Source organism: Saccopteryx bilineata, chromosome 6 (assembly GCF_036850765.1).
Source record: "Saccopteryx bilineata isolate mSacBil1 chromosome 6, mSacBil1_pri_phased_curated, whole genome shotgun sequence".
NCBI classification, from domain to species: domain Eukaryota; kingdom Metazoa; phylum Chordata; class Mammalia; order Chiroptera; family Emballonuridae; genus Saccopteryx; species Saccopteryx bilineata.
Genome location: NC_089495.1, coordinates 130,585,048 through 130,601,564, shown reverse-complemented (window position 1 = coordinate 130,601,564; position 16,517 = coordinate 130,585,048). Strand labels below are relative to the sequence as shown.

The 16,517-nt window shown below is 50.6% G+C and overlaps 1 protein-coding gene across 12 annotated transcripts in view; it reads left to right on the top strand.

The window, feature by feature from the left end:
* The window catches only part of KMT2C (lysine methyltransferase 2C), a 235,480-nt gene that overhangs the window by 180,646 nt on the left and 38,317 nt on the right, over window positions 1–16,517 (top strand). For 8 of the 12 annotated variants that reach the window (XR_010726264.1, XM_066237422.1, XM_066237430.1 and 5 more), the window contains exons 28-39: window positions 226–330; window positions 728–775; window positions 2,179–2,316; window positions 2,497–2,529; window positions 2,627–2,752; window positions 5,166–5,298; window positions 5,862–6,076; window positions 6,962–7,035; window positions 8,107–8,286; window positions 8,688–10,526; window positions 11,249–11,538; window positions 14,522–16,344. Coding sequence is in view for 11 of the 12 variants with exons in the window: in XM_066237422.1 (XP_066093519.1) it covers window positions 226–330; window positions 728–775; window positions 2,179–2,316; window positions 2,497–2,529; window positions 2,627–2,752; window positions 5,166–5,298; window positions 5,862–6,076; window positions 6,962–7,035; window positions 8,107–8,286; window positions 8,688–10,526; window positions 11,249–11,538; window positions 14,522–16,344 (5,004 nt within the window). In the remaining variant the exon portion in view is untranslated. The remainder of the gene's footprint in view (window positions 1–225; window positions 331–727; window positions 776–2,178; window positions 2,317–2,496; window positions 2,530–2,626; window positions 2,753–5,165; window positions 5,299–5,861; window positions 6,077–6,961; window positions 7,036–8,106; window positions 8,287–8,687; window positions 10,527–11,248; window positions 11,539–14,521; window positions 16,345–16,517) is intronic. The other 4 variants (XM_066237431.1, XM_066237427.1, XM_066237425.1 and 1 more) reach the window with 2 other exon arrangements.

The following is a 16,517-nucleotide window of genomic DNA, read 5'->3' as shown; positions in this document are numbered from 1 at the left end:
TGTGTCATTACTCAAAACATGGTTGTTACTGCCAGTAGTACCCTTTCCGTGAAAAATCCTTTGGAAGTGATGATGGTCTTAATTGCTGACGACTCCAGCACTTACCTCTCAGCATCTGCTGGCCTCAGAGATACGGAGTCAACAGCAGCCCAAGTGAGGGTGTTTTGAGATTTAATGTCTAGGGAAATATATAGAGACATTAAAAATAATGCTCACCGCATCTAGGCACTGCGGACGACCCCCTGGCCGATATATCCGAGGTCTTGAACACAGATGATGACATCCTTGGGATCATTTCAGATGACCTGGCAAAATCAGTGGACCATTCAGGTACATGGAATACATTTTTTGCCTGGCATCTGTTTCCTGATATGAGTAAGAGGTTGTGTGTGTGTGTGTGTGTGTGTGTGTGCGCGCGCGTGCGCGAGTGTATATAACAAGTTTGTCTTTTCTCTGAAACTGGGATAAAAAACCACACACACCTTTTCATTTATTTATTTTGTCGTGTTCAAAGAACTTGTGGTGCAATTCAACCGGCCTTGGCTTTTCTGCTTCAGGAGGGGATGTGACAAGTTTTTAGCTCGTTCCCTTTTCGCTGTTTTTCCAGCTGTGTCCGGTTTCGGGGCATGTCTCATCTCTCCTCTTGTTTGCGTTGCCCCCCCACCCCCACCCCTGTGCCTCCTACTCTTGTGGTAATCACCCATTTTATCTGGTTTGGGTCTTGTAGGTCTTGATTTATGCACTTTCCAGGTTGAGAGCTCACCTTTTGCATTTGGTAAGGAACTGGGCAGTGGATGCCAGCTGACTTAGAGTAGTCTTTTTTTATTTTTATTTTTTTTGAAATAGTGATTTCAGCTGAAACCAGCCCGTAGGTGCATGCATACCTATCCTAGTGCTCCTTTGTGACTAATCCAAACCTTGCTTCTCCCCTCTCTGCGTGCAGCTAAAGCATGGTCCTGTGCTTTGGATGACTTTCTCCATAGTATCTTTATTTATTTATTTATTTATTTATTTATTTATTTTTCTTTTTTTTTTGCACTTTTCCAAAGCTGGAAACTGGAAGGCAGTCAGACAGACTCCCGCAAGCGCCCGACTGGGATCCACTCGGCATGCCCACCAGGGGGTGATGTTCTGCCCCTCTGAGGCATCGCTCTGTTGCATCCAGAGCCATTCTAGCGCCTGAGGCAGAGGCCACAGAGCCATCCTTAGTGCCCGGGCCATCTTTGCTCCAATAGAGCCTCGGCTGCGGGAGGGGAAGAGAGAGACAGAGAGGAAGGAGAGGGGGAGGGGTGGAGAAGCAGATGGGCGCTTCTCCTGTGTGCCCTGGCCGGGAACCGAACCCGGGACTCCTGCACACCAGGCCGATGCTCTACCACTGAGCCAACTGGCCAGGGCCTTATTTATTTTTTAATGACTGGTTTTATTTTTGTTAATAATGTAATTGATCTTTTTACCAAAATGTGACATTGTTTGTTTCTAATAGAAAAGCAGATAAGTGCAGACTAAATTTCACTTTTTAATAATTATCATCTTAAGAAAGTATGGTGCAGAAGTGAGATAATTGGTTACTTTTAAGCGTGGCGATTGCTTGAAACACCAGTTTGTGTGAGATAGAGCACGGAATGTCATACACGCAATCTACATTTTTGTGTGTATTCTCAATCACAGAATATTTTTAAAAATACAGCCTGAGGTTGAAATGACTTACCAGGATCATGGTTACTGAATGTTGATTAAGCATTTTAGAGCTTTTCATTAATTTACATGAAACATGTCCTTCCTGTTTCACAAGCTGCCTGTGATAGTGACCCACCATTTCCAAGTTTAAAGCTGTTCTTGGCATAGTGACTATATTGCCTATAGAAGATCCTCTCAGACTCCTACCATAATACATGGTGCTTATTTGGGGGCAGTGAGCACGTTAGAATCAGCAAGTGTTATTTCCTCAGTAAATATATTTATTTTGATAAAAACAGAACACAGTGGCACCTAGTTTACAATTTGTTCCTGATATTTACTATCCAGATGGATGGAAGAATCCTGATTTGTTCAGAAATCCAGACTTTTCATTGCTCGATGTTAATCAGACGGTTGTGTCTGAACGCAGGTCACAGTGTTCACGCATTGTGTGTTCCTCTTCAGAATTCACTTTTTCATTTCTTGATCTTCTTCCTCCAGCCGGACTGGATATTGGCCCCGTGGCCGTTGACCCTTCCTCTCTGCCTCAGCTGAATGTCAGTCAGAGCTCACGGCCATTAAGCGAGGAGCAACTGGACGGAATCCTTAGTCCTGAGCTAGACAAAATGGTCACAGACGGTAAACTATTTGCCCTCCATCTAGGCTTTCTAGAAGACACGAGTAAATATGACTTTCAAAGACTTTTGCATGCTGATTTATCATTTAACTTCTGTTCTGATGATTTCTATGACATGCTGTTTTGTAGCAGGATATGGAAATGGTAACAGTTACTATTTCTCTTTCCTTCTACTTTCCTAGGAGCAATTCTTGGGAAGTTATATAAAATTCCAGGTAATTGTGTTCTGATTTTTCAGTGTACAAAGGGGGCATTCCCTGCTTGTCTCCCACAGACTGTTTACCCTGTTACAATGTTCACTGTGTCTCCTAGAACTCGGGGGAAAGGACGTTGAGGACTTGTTTACTGCCGTGCTCAGCCCTGTGACTGCGCCGCCGACCTCATTAGCACAGCCTCCCCCTCCCCCCATGCCACCGCGGATGCCCATTCACAACCAGGGTATGTCGCCTGGAAAAGTCTGAGGGTGGTGCTGGGGGGGGTGTGTCTATGTGTGTGGTGTTGGCGTGTTTACTGAAGCAGACTCAGCTTTGTGTCTTAGTAACAACACAGACCGATAGGAAAAAGCCCTTTTTTTGTGATGACAGGAAAATACCAGTCTCTGAATTTATCTTGGTCACATACCTGCTTCCCTGAGATCCTCTGGAAATCGGTGATCTGCTTTGTGACCAGAATTCTTGGGCCCTGGCTGATTGGCTCAGTGGTAGAGCATTGGCCCAGCATGTGGAAGTCCTGGATTTGATTCCTGGTCACCGCACACAGGAGAACTGATCATCTGCTTCTCCATCCCTCCCCGTTCCCTTCTCTCTCCACCCTCTCTCTTTTCTTCTCCCATAGCCACGGCTCAATTGTTTTGAGCAAGTTGGCCTCGGGTGCTGAGGATGGCTCCATTGCCTTACCGAAGGCACTAAAAAAACTCAGTTGCTAAGCAACAGGGTAACGCTCCAGACGGACAGAGCATCACCTCCTAGTGGTCTTGCCAGGTAGATGCTGGTCAGGACACATGAGGGAGTCTGTTTGCCTGCCTCCCCGCTTCTCACTTAATAAATAAAAATAATTCTTTTCCTCCCTTTCTTGGCGGTGGGGACAGTGTTGCCATGTCTCCCTGCCTCCCTTCCCGGGGTCAGCCCACCTTGGCTCAGACCTTGTAGCCTCTTTGCTGGGAGAACCACTTTCCCATTGCCCAGCTGCCTTATACTGAAGGGTCTGATCTCAGCCTCACTGTCGTTTCCACGTTGACGAACTCCGCCCCCCATCCTACCCTTTTAGTTTGTAACGTGTGATGCCAGTTTGAGGGCCTGTTGGGTTGGCTGCGGTTTTTTTCTTCGACTGCGAGCCCTGAAGGCTGTGGTTACAGTTTCAGTCCTGACAGTAGCTAGGGGCGATGGCATCATTTTCAATGAAGATGCTATTGTGTATCCTGATGACACTGAAGACAATGGGGTGCTTTTCAACAAATCTCCTCCTCCTCCGCGGAGCCTCCTTTTTCTGACGTTGAAAGTAGAGTTTGCATTCTACTTCGAAATAAGTCTTGCCCTTTGACGTAATCTTGGGGTGAGCTTAGAGTTCTGACCCAGCGGGCCCAGCCCTGCCCTTCTGTAGGCCAAGCCCTAACCTGCAAGTCCCTGAGACAGATGTCCTCAAATACTGCCAGCTGTCAGCCTCAGAGTCCCCAGGTGGAAGCTGAGCTCCGCGTGCTGTTGTGTTGGTCAGGTGGGCGCGCACCACGCACTGTGAAACACCCCCACATATGGGCATGACCTGCGCCCCTGTGCCGAGTTAGCTCCTCCTTGAATTGTTGTGACCGCGTCATCGGGTGAGGGGCTCTGTGTGCATATGCTAGCGAGCCAAGCATGAGTCCCCATGGTAACCGTGTTTTTGTTTGTTTGTGTAGCTGCTGACGGGATCATTGGGTCTCCCGTGTGTTTATTACTTTAGAATATGTCTATCACGGGGGGTCAGCGTTCTGAAGGTACTTGAAGAAAAGGTGTTTTGGTTGGTTGGTTTGATGAATATTTTTTGCCGGGAAACTGCTTAGATAAGGAGAGTTGGAGATTATAATTAAGGTGGGGTTCCATGCCTGAAGGGAGAGTTCTGGGGACGTCTCACTGTGGCATATGGTCTGTTTAGAAGGAAGAGGATGAGATGGGAAGCTTGTGAATAAGCCGGAATGAGAGCTGAAGGGCATCTAAGTGGCAAGGATGGGGCCACACTCAGAACAGATGTATTTTTAGCAGCCCCGGTCTAACTGATCGTGGCAGATGGTCCCCTGCTGGTTAGTCCACACTGTTTCAGAGAAAGTGCCAACTTCAGAATCATAAATGGGGTTGTTGTTTTTTTTTTATTAACAGGAATGAGACTAACACAGAAGATTGTCTGTTTGAAAACTTTGAACAAAGAAAAGAAAGTATTTGATAAAAACGTGCCAGATCTATGCTTTCCGTAGCATGGATGCGTCCCGAACAGTCACTGCACGGTGCCGAGGACAGTTGCACATTAATTACGTCAGTCACATCCAAAAATCCTTTATTTCACAGAAAGTGGAGTTGCTTCTGCATTTGACAAGTAGCAGAATTAAGAGCAAGCCCAGGGTAGTCAGACACCAAGACACGTACTATTTCAAGTCCTATATATTATGACAAAGTGTAAATGGAATTTGTAGAGACCAGATTTCAGAAACGTACAACCAGTCACACTTTAAGCAGTGTTTTATAGGATAATATTGGGGGGGAAAATCAACTTTATTAAATAGCATTACCAGTTTATATTTACAAATAACTTTGGTTGCCTCCTTTTTGTTTCTTTTACTGTTTATGAACAATATGCAAACTGAATTAATTATTCTTCTTTTAAGATGTTTTTTCCCGGATGCCACTCATGAACGGCCTTATTGGACCCACTCCACATCTCCCACATAACCCCTTGCCTCCTGGAAGTGGGCTGGGAGCTTTCTCTGCCTTAGCACAGCTGCCCTACACCAACGCCAGGTACTGGAACTCTGACTTCCTAGGGAAACCTAAGTGACTTCTGTTATATAAATGTTACTCTGTTGCCTGACCAGGCGGTGGCGCAGTGGATAGAGCATTGGACTGAGATGCCAAGGACCCAGGTTCGAGACCCCGAGGTCACCAGCTTGAGGGCAGGCTTATCTAGTTTGAGCAAAAGCTCACCAGCTTGGACCCAAGGTCGCTGGCTTGAGCAAGGGGTTACTCAGTCTGCCGGAGGCCCGCGGTCAAGGCACATATGAGAAAGCAATCAATGAACAACTAAGGTGTCACAACAAAAAACTGATGATTGATGCTTCTCATCTCTCCGTCCCTGTCTATCCCTCTCTCTGACTCTGTCTCTGTTTTAAAAAAAAAAAAAGGGTTACTCTGTTACTGTGCACAATGCTGGTGTACATGTTACTCTGCTACTGTGTACAGTCCGGTCTGTTGATTGTGACCTTTACCAAAAAATCAGCAAGCATTGTAGCTATTTTGTAGTAATAGGAATTGATGGAATTGTACTAAAAAGCTATGTCTGTGGAGTAATGTATGTTATCTGGCAGGGATAAAAACCCAGCGTTTAATCCGATGGCCAGTGACCCTAACAGCCCCTGGACGTCAGCGGCTCCCCCAGCGGAAGGGGAGAGTGACACGATGTCCAATGCCCAGAGAAGCACACTCAAGTGGGAGAAGGAGGAGGCCCTGGGGGAGATGGCTACGGTCGCGCCCGTTCTCTACACCAATGTTAACTTCCCCAGCCTGAAGGAGGAGTTCCCTGGTGAGTCCTGGGTGCAGGACTTCTGCCTCCATCGCCAGTGTGCCACGTGGCGGACGGGTTTGGTTTCGTCTGTGTTCTTGTTACTCCAGCAGAGAGCCCAGGTGTCATCAGTGGTTTTCACCTGGTGTAACTGTGCGCCATGTGACTGTTCCCTTCCTCCCTCCTTCCCTCTCTCCTTTCCTTCTTCCTCCCTTCCTTCCTCCCATAATGCCTTCCTGCCTTCCTCCCATCCTTCCTTCTTCTCTCCCTTCCTTCCTTCCAGCCTTCCTTCCCTCCTTTTGCCCTTTCTCTCTTCTTTCTTTCTTTTAGTGTGGAATAAATTGTTTCTGTATTAAACACTTAACTGTTCACCTCACCCAGATTTCATTTTATATACTGTCCCAACACTGAATTTTGTAGAGATAGCTAGAAATCATCACTTCTCCATGTCTTTGTTGTACATAAAGCTCGTAAATTGCCTGTTTATAATAATGCTTAATTACTTCCTTTTGGTCAGTTGGATAGCCTTCTCTTGATTATAGACAGATCGACAGATATTTTATAATACTTTTAGCTTTGGTTCTAACAGTTATCTCCCATGTTTGGGGAGATTTCTTTTATTTGACTTAATTGATCTTGGCTGCCGAGCCCCTTTGGTGTAGGAATGTCCAACTCGATACACGAGACTGTTAATACGGCAACACTTGATCACTTTATTCAGAAAATATTTTTGTTTTTATCTGCTCTGTGCCATGAACTTTGTATGGTACAGAGAACTTAACGTGGGACTATTCACGTATGAACATCTGGCTGTAAAACGTTGGGCGATCAGTAGTTCATCAGCCTTTCTGTGACGTGTCCTTCCAGGATTGGTTGTAAGAATGTCCGCTGTGTCTTCCCTTGCAGACTGGACCACGCGCGTAAAGCAGATCGCAAAGCTGTGGAGGAAAGCTAGCTCCCAGGAGAGAGCGCCTTATGTGGTATGTACGCATCTCCTGCACGTCCTCAGTTCTAGCTCTGAACACGATGCTTGAGCCTGTTCTTATCGTCTTGGGCTAATAAAAAGATACTCAGCGGCAGAAAACATACATTCGTGCGTGTGTGACTACTAAACAGCTCTGTTTTTATAATGATTTTCTAACTCTTTCTAAAAACTTCATACAAAGTGTGACATTTTTTATAAGGCAGTTATTTGGCCCAGGATGTAGAAGACTGAGCTCAGTTATTGAGGGGCACATTGAACTCCTTTCACTTAAAAATGGTTTTATCTCTTGAAAAGAGGCTGACTTTTTAGGCTGCTTGAGCGTGTCCTGTTTCTTCCACAATAAGCTTTACTTTTTAAATATTAGGTTCATGTAGCTTGAGAGACATGTCTAACCCTTTAAGGACCTGTTGCAACTTGCATGTTGCCAGGAGCCATTAAGTGACAAGTTGTTATTTCCCAAAGAGCCCAGTGAAAATTGTCAGCTGGACACAGGCCCTTGCTTTTACTCTGAAGCCTATCACGTTGACTTTATTGTTTTGAAAAATATCCTCAGTTAACTTTCCAACTTTGATCTTCAGCGTGCATATATGGTACATTTTTTGGGCAGGGCAAAAATTACTTCTGATGTGTTGGTAGCGCTTTGTTTTGTGTTACCTTGATCATAACGGGTAATGACAGGTTGAGATGATTTATTATTGTTAATGTCAGGCTTCAAATTTTAGATTTGGAGGATGGATTTGATTTTTTTTTTCCCCTAAATTGGGTAAGATGTGAATTCTTCCACCGCCTTCAGAGTCTGTTAAGAAAATTGGAAAAGAAAAGACTGGATGGCACATGGGTTCTCCAGCCAGGTTCAGACAGGGGGTGACACACCTCCCAGAAGGGAGACACAGCGTGCTGCCCGGGCCTCCGGCAGCACCGAGGTGGACGTTCTGAAGGGTTAGGGTTCCGCTACTTAAAGCGACATGTCCTTGCTTTTATAGGACCAGCGTACTTTTATTTTGTTTTAACCTGTTAACTTCTATTGGGAGATCCTTTTCTTACCCCCCCCCTTTTATTTTCAAAGCAAAAAGCCCGAGACAACAGGGCTGCGTTGCGCATCAACAAAGTGCAGATGTCGAATGACTCCCTCAAGAGGCAGCAGCAGGACAGCATTGAGCCCGGCGCCCGGCTAGACGCTGAGCTCTTCAAGGACCCCCTGAAGCAGCGAGAGTCAGAACATGAGCAGGAGTGGAAATTCAGACAGGTGCGTGGCTTTTCGCTCCCGGCCTGCCGTTTTCAAAGGGCACTGTGCTTTGCCCGAGAAGAGGCTGTCTGTTGACAGCATAATCTCAGAATACATCTAGTTCTTCTTAACGGAATGTGCGTCACAGTTTGGTTGAAGAACCAGAGATGTTTCTTCCTCTGTCAGACGTAGGTTGAGTGAGTTGCTTTGGGCGGTTCGTTGAGGGTGCTGGGAAGGCACCGCCCCGGGTGCCGGCGGGTAGGGCTGATCTGGCGTGCTGCGGGAGGCTCCAGTTCCAAGTCGGGGCACCGTCTGGTGCCGACGACCTCTCAGCAGAAATCAGAACGGGCAGGTTTCGAGGGCAGGGCGGTTCCATTCCGCCTTAGCTGCGTGATTGCTCCCCCCCCCCCCCAATTCCACAGCAAATGCGACAGAAGAGCAAGCAGCAGGCGAAGATTGAAGCCACTCAGAAACTGGAGCAGGTGAAGAGCGAGCAGCAGCAGCAGCAGCAGCAGCAGCTCCTCGCGCAGCCTCTGCCAGTGCCCTCGGGCTCAGACACATCGAGCAGCGGGATGCAGAGCCCCCTGACCCCCCAGCCCGGCAACGGCAGCATGTCTCCCGCGCACCCGGCCATCCACAAGGACCTGTTTACAAAGTCGCTCCCCAGCACACAGACATCTGCATCTGTGGACAACGTGTTTGTAAAGCCGCAGGCGCCGCCACCACAAACCCCATCCCGGGTCCCCCTCCAAGAGGGCCTGGTGCAGCCTCCGCCATCCCAGACGCCCTCCCCACAGGTGTTCTCGCCTGGGTCCTCGAGCTCCCGTCCGCCGTCCCCCATGGACCCGTATGCGAAGATGGTGGGCACCCCAAGGCCAGCGCCTGTGGCCCACAGCTTCCCCAGGAGAACGGCGGAGGGCTGTGCGTCCCTGCCACCCGGGCCGGGGCCTTGTCCTGCGCCGCTGAGCGAGGGCACAGCTCGGAGGCCCTCTCCAGTAGGGGACCCATGCTGCTCTTCCTCCGTGTGCGGCGACCCCTACGCAAAACCTCCGGACACACCAAGGCCTGTCATGGCAGAACCATTTCCCAAACCCTTGGGCCTTCCCCGGGCAGCCGTGGCTCTGGAGCAGACCGCAAAGGGGGGCCCCCTCGCAGCTGGAACCAACGATCACTTCCTGAAGCCATCTCCAAGGACAGACGTGTTTCAGAGACCACGGATCTCTGACCCGTACACACGACCCTTGCTGGCACCCGCACCTCTTGACAGTGGTCCCGGACCTTTTAAGACCCCGATGCAGCCACCCCCGTCCTCCCAGGACCCTTATGGGTCAGTGCCGCCAGCCCCGAGGCGGCTGTCTGTGGACCCTTACGAGCGGCCGGCGCTGACCCCGAGACCGGCAGACAGTTTCTCTCACAACCCATCAGGTGATCCGTACAGCCAGCCGCCCCGCACCCCGCACCCGGCCCTGAGCGAGCCATTTGCCTACCCCTCAAGGGCCTTTCCACAGCCTGGGACTGCACCGAGGCCCGCCGCTCAGGACCCGTACGCCCAGCCACCAGGGCCGCCTCACTCTCATCCGGACCCCTATGCCCAGCCCCCCGGCACACCTCGGCCCCCCATGATGGACCCCTATAGTCAGCAGCCTCCGACCCCCCGGCCGCTGGCACAGACCGACCTGTTCCTGCCGTCTGCTGCAAACCAGAGACATCCTGACCCATACGCCCACCCCCTTGGGACTCCGAGACCCGGAGCATCTGTGTTCTACCCCCCACCGCCAACAACGCTGAGGCCTAGGATCTCCGAGGGATTCTGTCGGTCCTCGGCGGCGAGACCTGCCCTCCAGCCGAGCCAGGACCCATTCCTGCAAGCGGCTCAGAACCGGGGCCCACCTCTACCCGGCCCCGTGGCGAGACTCCCTGATGTCCGTTCCCAAACCCCAAGGCCGCCTGGACCGGGCCTTGCGGACACATTCAGCCGTGTCTCCCCGTCTTCTGCTCGTGATCCTTATGATCAGCCCCCCATGACCCCACGGCCTCAGGCTGATGCCTTCGTGACCAGTCAGGCTGTGCCTGACGCTGCTGACCAGCCCCGGCCTGGGTCTGAGGGGAACTTCAGTGCTCCCACGAACACCTCCATGACCTCGCAAGGCCAGCAGTTTCCTAGCGTCTCCCAGCCTCCCGGGCCAGTACCGACCTCGGGAGGGACCGACACGCAGAACACCGTCAACATGTCTCAGGCGGACACGGAGAAATTGAGACAGGTAAACACATTGTAGGTTCTCAGAGGGTTTAAGTGCATTATTTAGGAGAGCTGCTCATCTCATCAGACTGATGGGCTGATCTACACAGGTGTTCAGTGTGTCTTCAGTAGAATTTGTCATCCTGCAAACAAGGTAAAGGGGAGGGGTGAAATTAACCCAGGTGAATTTATTCTATATCTACTTTCAGTGTTTATCACTTTTTAGGTGAATTCTTATTTACAAAAGCTGTCAATTTTGTGAACCTTGTCAGGCAACAGAAAGGCCCCAAGTAGTCAACTTACGTTTTATAGCCTGTAGAGCAGCTATGTGTAACTGGTGTTGTATCAAACTTTAAACATGAAGCTATTTTTTTTCTCCTTTAAGTGAGAGGAGGGGAGACAGAGAGACAGGCTCCTGCATGCACCCTGATTGGGATCCACCTGGGAACTGCTATCTGGGGCCATTGCTCAAATCACCTGAGCCATGGCTGCGGGAAGGGAAGAGAGAGAGAGAGAAGGGGGAGAGGGTCGGAAAGAGAAGCAAATAGTCGCTTCTCCTGTGTGCCCTGACCTGGGAATCAAACCCGGGACATCCGCACACCCGGGCCGATGCTCTATCCACTGAGCAAATTGATCAGGAATATGTGACGCTAGTTTAAACATGACTGTAGTCCCATCCGGGGAGCATTAGGCGTTCTAAAGCTGTGCATTGTCAGAAACCACAGTGAGTCTCATCTCCTTCAGCGGCAGAAGTTACGGGAGATCATCCTGCAGCAGCAGCAGCAGAAAAAGATGGCCGGCCGGCAGGAGAAGGCACCCCTGGACACGGCTGCCATGCCGCGCCCTGCACCCCTGCCACACTGGCAGCCTGAGAACGCCAGCCAGGCTTTCAGCAGGCCACCGCCCCCCTACCCTGGGACCCTCAGATCCCCTGCTGGCCCTCCACTGGGACCCAGATACTCTCTCTTCCCCAAAGATCCGCGTGGACCTTACACTCCTGACGTTGCTGGTATGGGCATGAGACATGGATTCAGGTAACGTGTTTTGTTTCGTGCCCTGTGAGAAGTTGCCTTTGGACGAAGGGATTAGATCAGAGGTAGTCAACCTTCATACACCTACCGCCCACTTTTGTATCTCTGTTCGTAGTAAAATTTTCTTACCGCCCACCAGTTCCACAGTAATGGTGATTTATAAAGTAGGGAAGTAACTTTACTTTATAAAATTTATAAAGCAGAGTTACAGGAAGTTAAATCATATAATAATAATTACTTACCAAGTACTTATGTCAGATTTTCACTAAGTTTGGCAGAATAAACATTTTCTTTTTTTTTGTATTTTTCTGAAGCTAGAATCGGGGAGAGACAGTCAGACAGACTCCCGCATGCCCCCGACCGGGATCCACCCGGCACGCCCACCAGGGGGCGATGCTCTGCCCCTCTGGGGAGTCGCTCTGCCGCAACCAGAGCCACCCCAGCGCCTGGGGCAGAGGCCAAGGAGCCATCCCCAGCGCCCGGGCCATCTCTGCTCCAATGGAGCCTCGCCTGCGGGAGGAGAAGAGAGAGACAGAGAGGAAGGAGAGAGGGAGGGGTGGAGAAGCAGATGGGCGCTTCTCCTGTGTGCCCTGGCCGGAAATCGAACCCGGGACCTCCGCACACCAGGCCGACACTCCACCACCAAGCCAACCGGCCAGGGCTGGCAGAATAAATCTTTATAAAACAACTTACTATAGTTAAATCTATCTTTTTATTTATATTTTGGTTGCTCCACTACCACCCACCATGAAAGCTGGAACGCCCACTAGTGGGCAGTAGGGACCAGGTTGACTACCACTGGATTAGAAAAACGAGGGTCACCCGTAATTTAAGTAGTCATGACTGCTTTTTCCTCCTTGATCCCTTTGAGTTACGACCAGTGTTATTTCCTCCATGTTTAATTCTACTTTATGTTGTGACTGGAAATTTCTCCTCCCTTGGAAGGATATTGTCCTTCATGAATTTTCCATGATGAGATAGGGTGGTAAAGTTAGTTCGTTGTATTTTTTGTTTGTTTCTTTGTTTCTTTGTTCAGAAGTGATTGATGGGAAGGCTGAAGTCAAACACGCCCCAGGAGTACTGAGGAACTTGCCTTTTTTTTTTTTTTAATAAATTTTTATTAATTTTAATGGGGTGACACCAATAAATCAGGGTACATATATTCAAAGAAAACATGCCCAGGTTATCTTGTCATTCAATTATGTTGCATACCCATCACCCAAAGTCAGATTGTCCTCTGGAACTTGCCTTTTTTTTTTTTTTTTTGTATTTTTTCAAAGCTAGAAACGGGGAGGCAGTCAGACTCCCGCATGTGCCCAACCAGGATCCATCCGGGACGCCCACCAGGGGGTGATGCTGTGCCCATCTGGGCGTCGCTCTGTTGTGACCAGAGCCACTCTAGCGCCTGAAGCAGAGGCCACAGAGCCATCCTCAGCGCCCGGGCAAACTTTGCTCCAATGGAGCCTTGGCTGTGGGAGGGGAAGAGAGACAGAGAGGAGGGAGAGGGGGAGGGGTGGAGAAGCAAATGGGTGCTTCTCCTGTGTGCCCTGGCCGGGAATCGAACCCGGGACTCCTGCACGCCAGGCCAACGCTCTACCACTGAGCCAACCGGCCAGGGCCCGGAACTTGCCTTTTTAAGATACGTTTTTCCTTTTATCACACAGGTTTTTTAGTCTAACACCGACCTCCATGTTGTTATAGTGTTACCCTTGTTTTTCTTTTTTATTCCATTTTAGTTTTAAATGTATGCCTGTTCTGTTTTCTGTTTACTTGTAAATTGTCTTTAGTTTTCCCCAGGAGGGATGGTCTAAGTCTGTGGTCCCCAACGCCCGGGCCATGGACCAGTACCAGTCCATGGTCCATTTGGTACCGGTCCGCAGAGAAAGAATAAATAACTTACATTATTTCCGTTTTATTTATATTTAAGTCTGAACGATGTTTTATTTTTTTAAAATGACCAGATTCCCTCTGTTACATCCGTCTAAGATTCTTGACGTTTGTCTCAGTCACGTGATACATTTATTCGTCCCACCCTAAAGGCCAGTCCGTGAAAATATTTTCTTTTTTTTTTTTGTATTTTTCTGAAGCTGGAAACGGGGAGAGACAGTCAGACAGACTCCCGCATGCGCCCGACCGGGATCCACCCGGCACGCCCTCCAGGGGGCGATGCTCTGCCCCTGCGGGGCGTCGCTCTGCCGCAACCAGAGCCACTCTAGCGCCTGGGGCAGAGGCCAAGGAGCCAGCCCCAGCGCCTGGGCCATCTTTGCTCCAATGGAGCCTTGGCTGCGGGAGGGGAAGAGAGAAACAGAGAGGAAGGCGCGGTGGAGAGGTGGAGAAGCAAATGGGCGCTTCTCCTATGTGCCCTGGCCGGGAATCGAACCTGGGTCCCCCGCACGCCAGGCCGACACTCTACCGCTGAGCCAACTGGCCAGGGCCGTGAAAATATTTTCTGACATTAAACCAGTCCGTGGCCCAAAAAAGGTTGGGGACCACTGGTCTAAGTAACGAAAGTAATCTTGTAATGCATTCATTGGCTGAGTCTTCCCCAGCAAGGCCTGTTTGGCTTTGTCTTAACCACCTCCTGTCTTCAAGCAGTGGGGGCAGTCTTCCCCAAATCAGCTTCCTCCTCAGAGCCTCTCTAAATGGGGAAGAAAAGAAATGGATTGTGCTCCAGGAGGATCATACTTATTTCTGAACAGTCGATTCCACCTGCTTGGTGGCTGTTCCTTTGTGTTCCTGTACCTTGTCTCTTGAGCATAGGTCTTCAGAGCTGTGATACTTTGTTCCTTGTGGACACTTAGGAGATGTTTTACTTGCATTTGGATACTTTTCGAATGCTTGCTAAGCAGGGCCAGTAAGCCAGTGTATTTGGCAACATTTGTATCTGGGTTTAATCTGATATATTTCCTTACCCCAAATGTAACAATGTAACATGGCACTTAATAGGTGGCATTTAATACTGTGTACTTGCTTTTTTTCTTTGTAGATTTGGATTTCCAGGAGGAAGTCAGGGCACCCTGTCCGGTCAGGAACGCTTCCTTGTGCCTCCACAACACATGCAGGGACCCGGAGTACCTCTGCAACTGAGGAGATCGATGTCGGTGGACGCGCCACAGCCGCTGCCTAGCTCCCAAATGAACAGCCCGGTGGGACTCCCTCAGCCCTTCCCGCCGCAGGGCCTGCCGGCCCAGCAGCACCACATCCTGGGCCAGGCCTTCATTGAGCTGAGGCACCGGGCCCCTGATGGGCGGCCCCGGCTACACTTCAGTGCCCCTCCTGGGAACGCCCTGGAGGCGCCTTCTCCTCTGAGACATGGGAACTTCCTGCCCCGGTCCGAGTTTCTGGGCCCCAGACACACAGACCCCGTGCGACGACTTTCTCAAGGTCTGCTCAGTCAGCTCCCTGTGCATCCGAATTTGGAGCAGGTGCCGCTATCTCAGCCAGAGCAGGGTCACCCTGTGCACTCCTCCCCTGTGGTACTGAGGACCCTGAGCCACCCTTTAGGGGGTGAGTTTTCAGAGGCCCCCTTGTCCGCATCGGCATCAGTTGAAATGACACCGGATCATTTACAGGTAGCTGCTCAGTCTTCCAACGGCCTTGAGGAAAAACTTGATTCCGATGACCCTTCTGTCAAAGAGCTAGATGTTAAAGACCTGGAGGGGGTTGAGGTCAAAGACTTAGATGATGAGGATCTTGAAAACTTAAATCTAGACACCGAGGATGGCAAGGGAGATGAACTGGACACTCTGGGTAATTTGGAAGCTAACGACCCCAACCTGGACGACCTTTTGAGGTCAGGAGAGTTTGATATCATTGCGTACACAGATCCAGAACTGGACCTCGGGGACAAGAAGGGCATGTTCAATGAGGAGCTAGACCTGCACGTCCCCATCGATGACAAGTTAGAAACCCCGGGTGTGTCTGTGGAACCCACAAAAAAGGAGCCAGAAGAAAAAGCCGCGGTTCCTTCCGATCAGCATTCTCCATGGAAAAAGCCCACTGGTCCCGGTGAGATCAAAACCGAAGTGCTGTCCCCAAATGCTGAAAGTGAGCCCAAGTGTGAGGGCGAGGGCAGAGGTGATGCCAACACGCCTTGCGCGCAGAAGGCGGGCCACGTGGCCGGGGAAGACGGGGACAGGGCCGCGCCCTCATCTTGTGATGCAGCCTTGCCTGACACACGGGCTCCTCAGGATGCGGCCGGCACCGGCATGGCCCTCGGATCTGCTCAGCTGCCCGCTGACGGTGCCCTCAGCTCCTGTGGCATCCCGGGGTCGAACCCCGTCCTCTCCAGTCTTCTGGCCACTGAAAAGCCAGACAGCGCAGATGGGAGGCCACCGGGGTCCCCGCCGGCGTTGCCGGCCTCCCCGCCCAGCCACGGGTCAGGTCTGCCACCTCCTCTAACGACACCGCCGAGTCACGTTGAGCTCGTGGACAATGCCATGAGCTCAAACAGGACGGTGGTTTCTAGGGTCAGCCGCACTTTCCCTCAGGGTGTGCAGGTAAATCCAGGATTCCTGCAGGGTCCATCAGCGGCAAATCATGGTTTCGGGACAGGAAAGCCTGCAACTCAAACCATGCCTGTCCCCAGCCAGTCTGGCTCAAGTGGCGGTGCCAGCAGCATGCCCGGGCCCCAGCCGCCCGCGGTGCCCCCTGCGCTGGCCCAGCAGAGCAGAGAGCGCCCCCTGCTCCTGGAGGAACAACCCCTGCTCCTGCAGGACCTTTTGGATCAGGAACGACAGGAGCAGCAGCAGCAGAGGCAGATGCAGGCCATGATCCGGCAGCGGTCCGAGCCCTTCTTCCCCAACATCGGTAGGAGCTGCCACCTTGCATAGCCATCACAGCGGTAGCAGGGCCAGTAGCAGGGTGTCGTCTGGGCAGGGAGTGCGTGCTGGATTTCGGGTTTAGAGTCCTGTGTGCATTCCCCCTTCGGCTTCTAAGTGAAAGCCTTTACATTGTGTAGATTCTTCCCGGGTAAATCAACA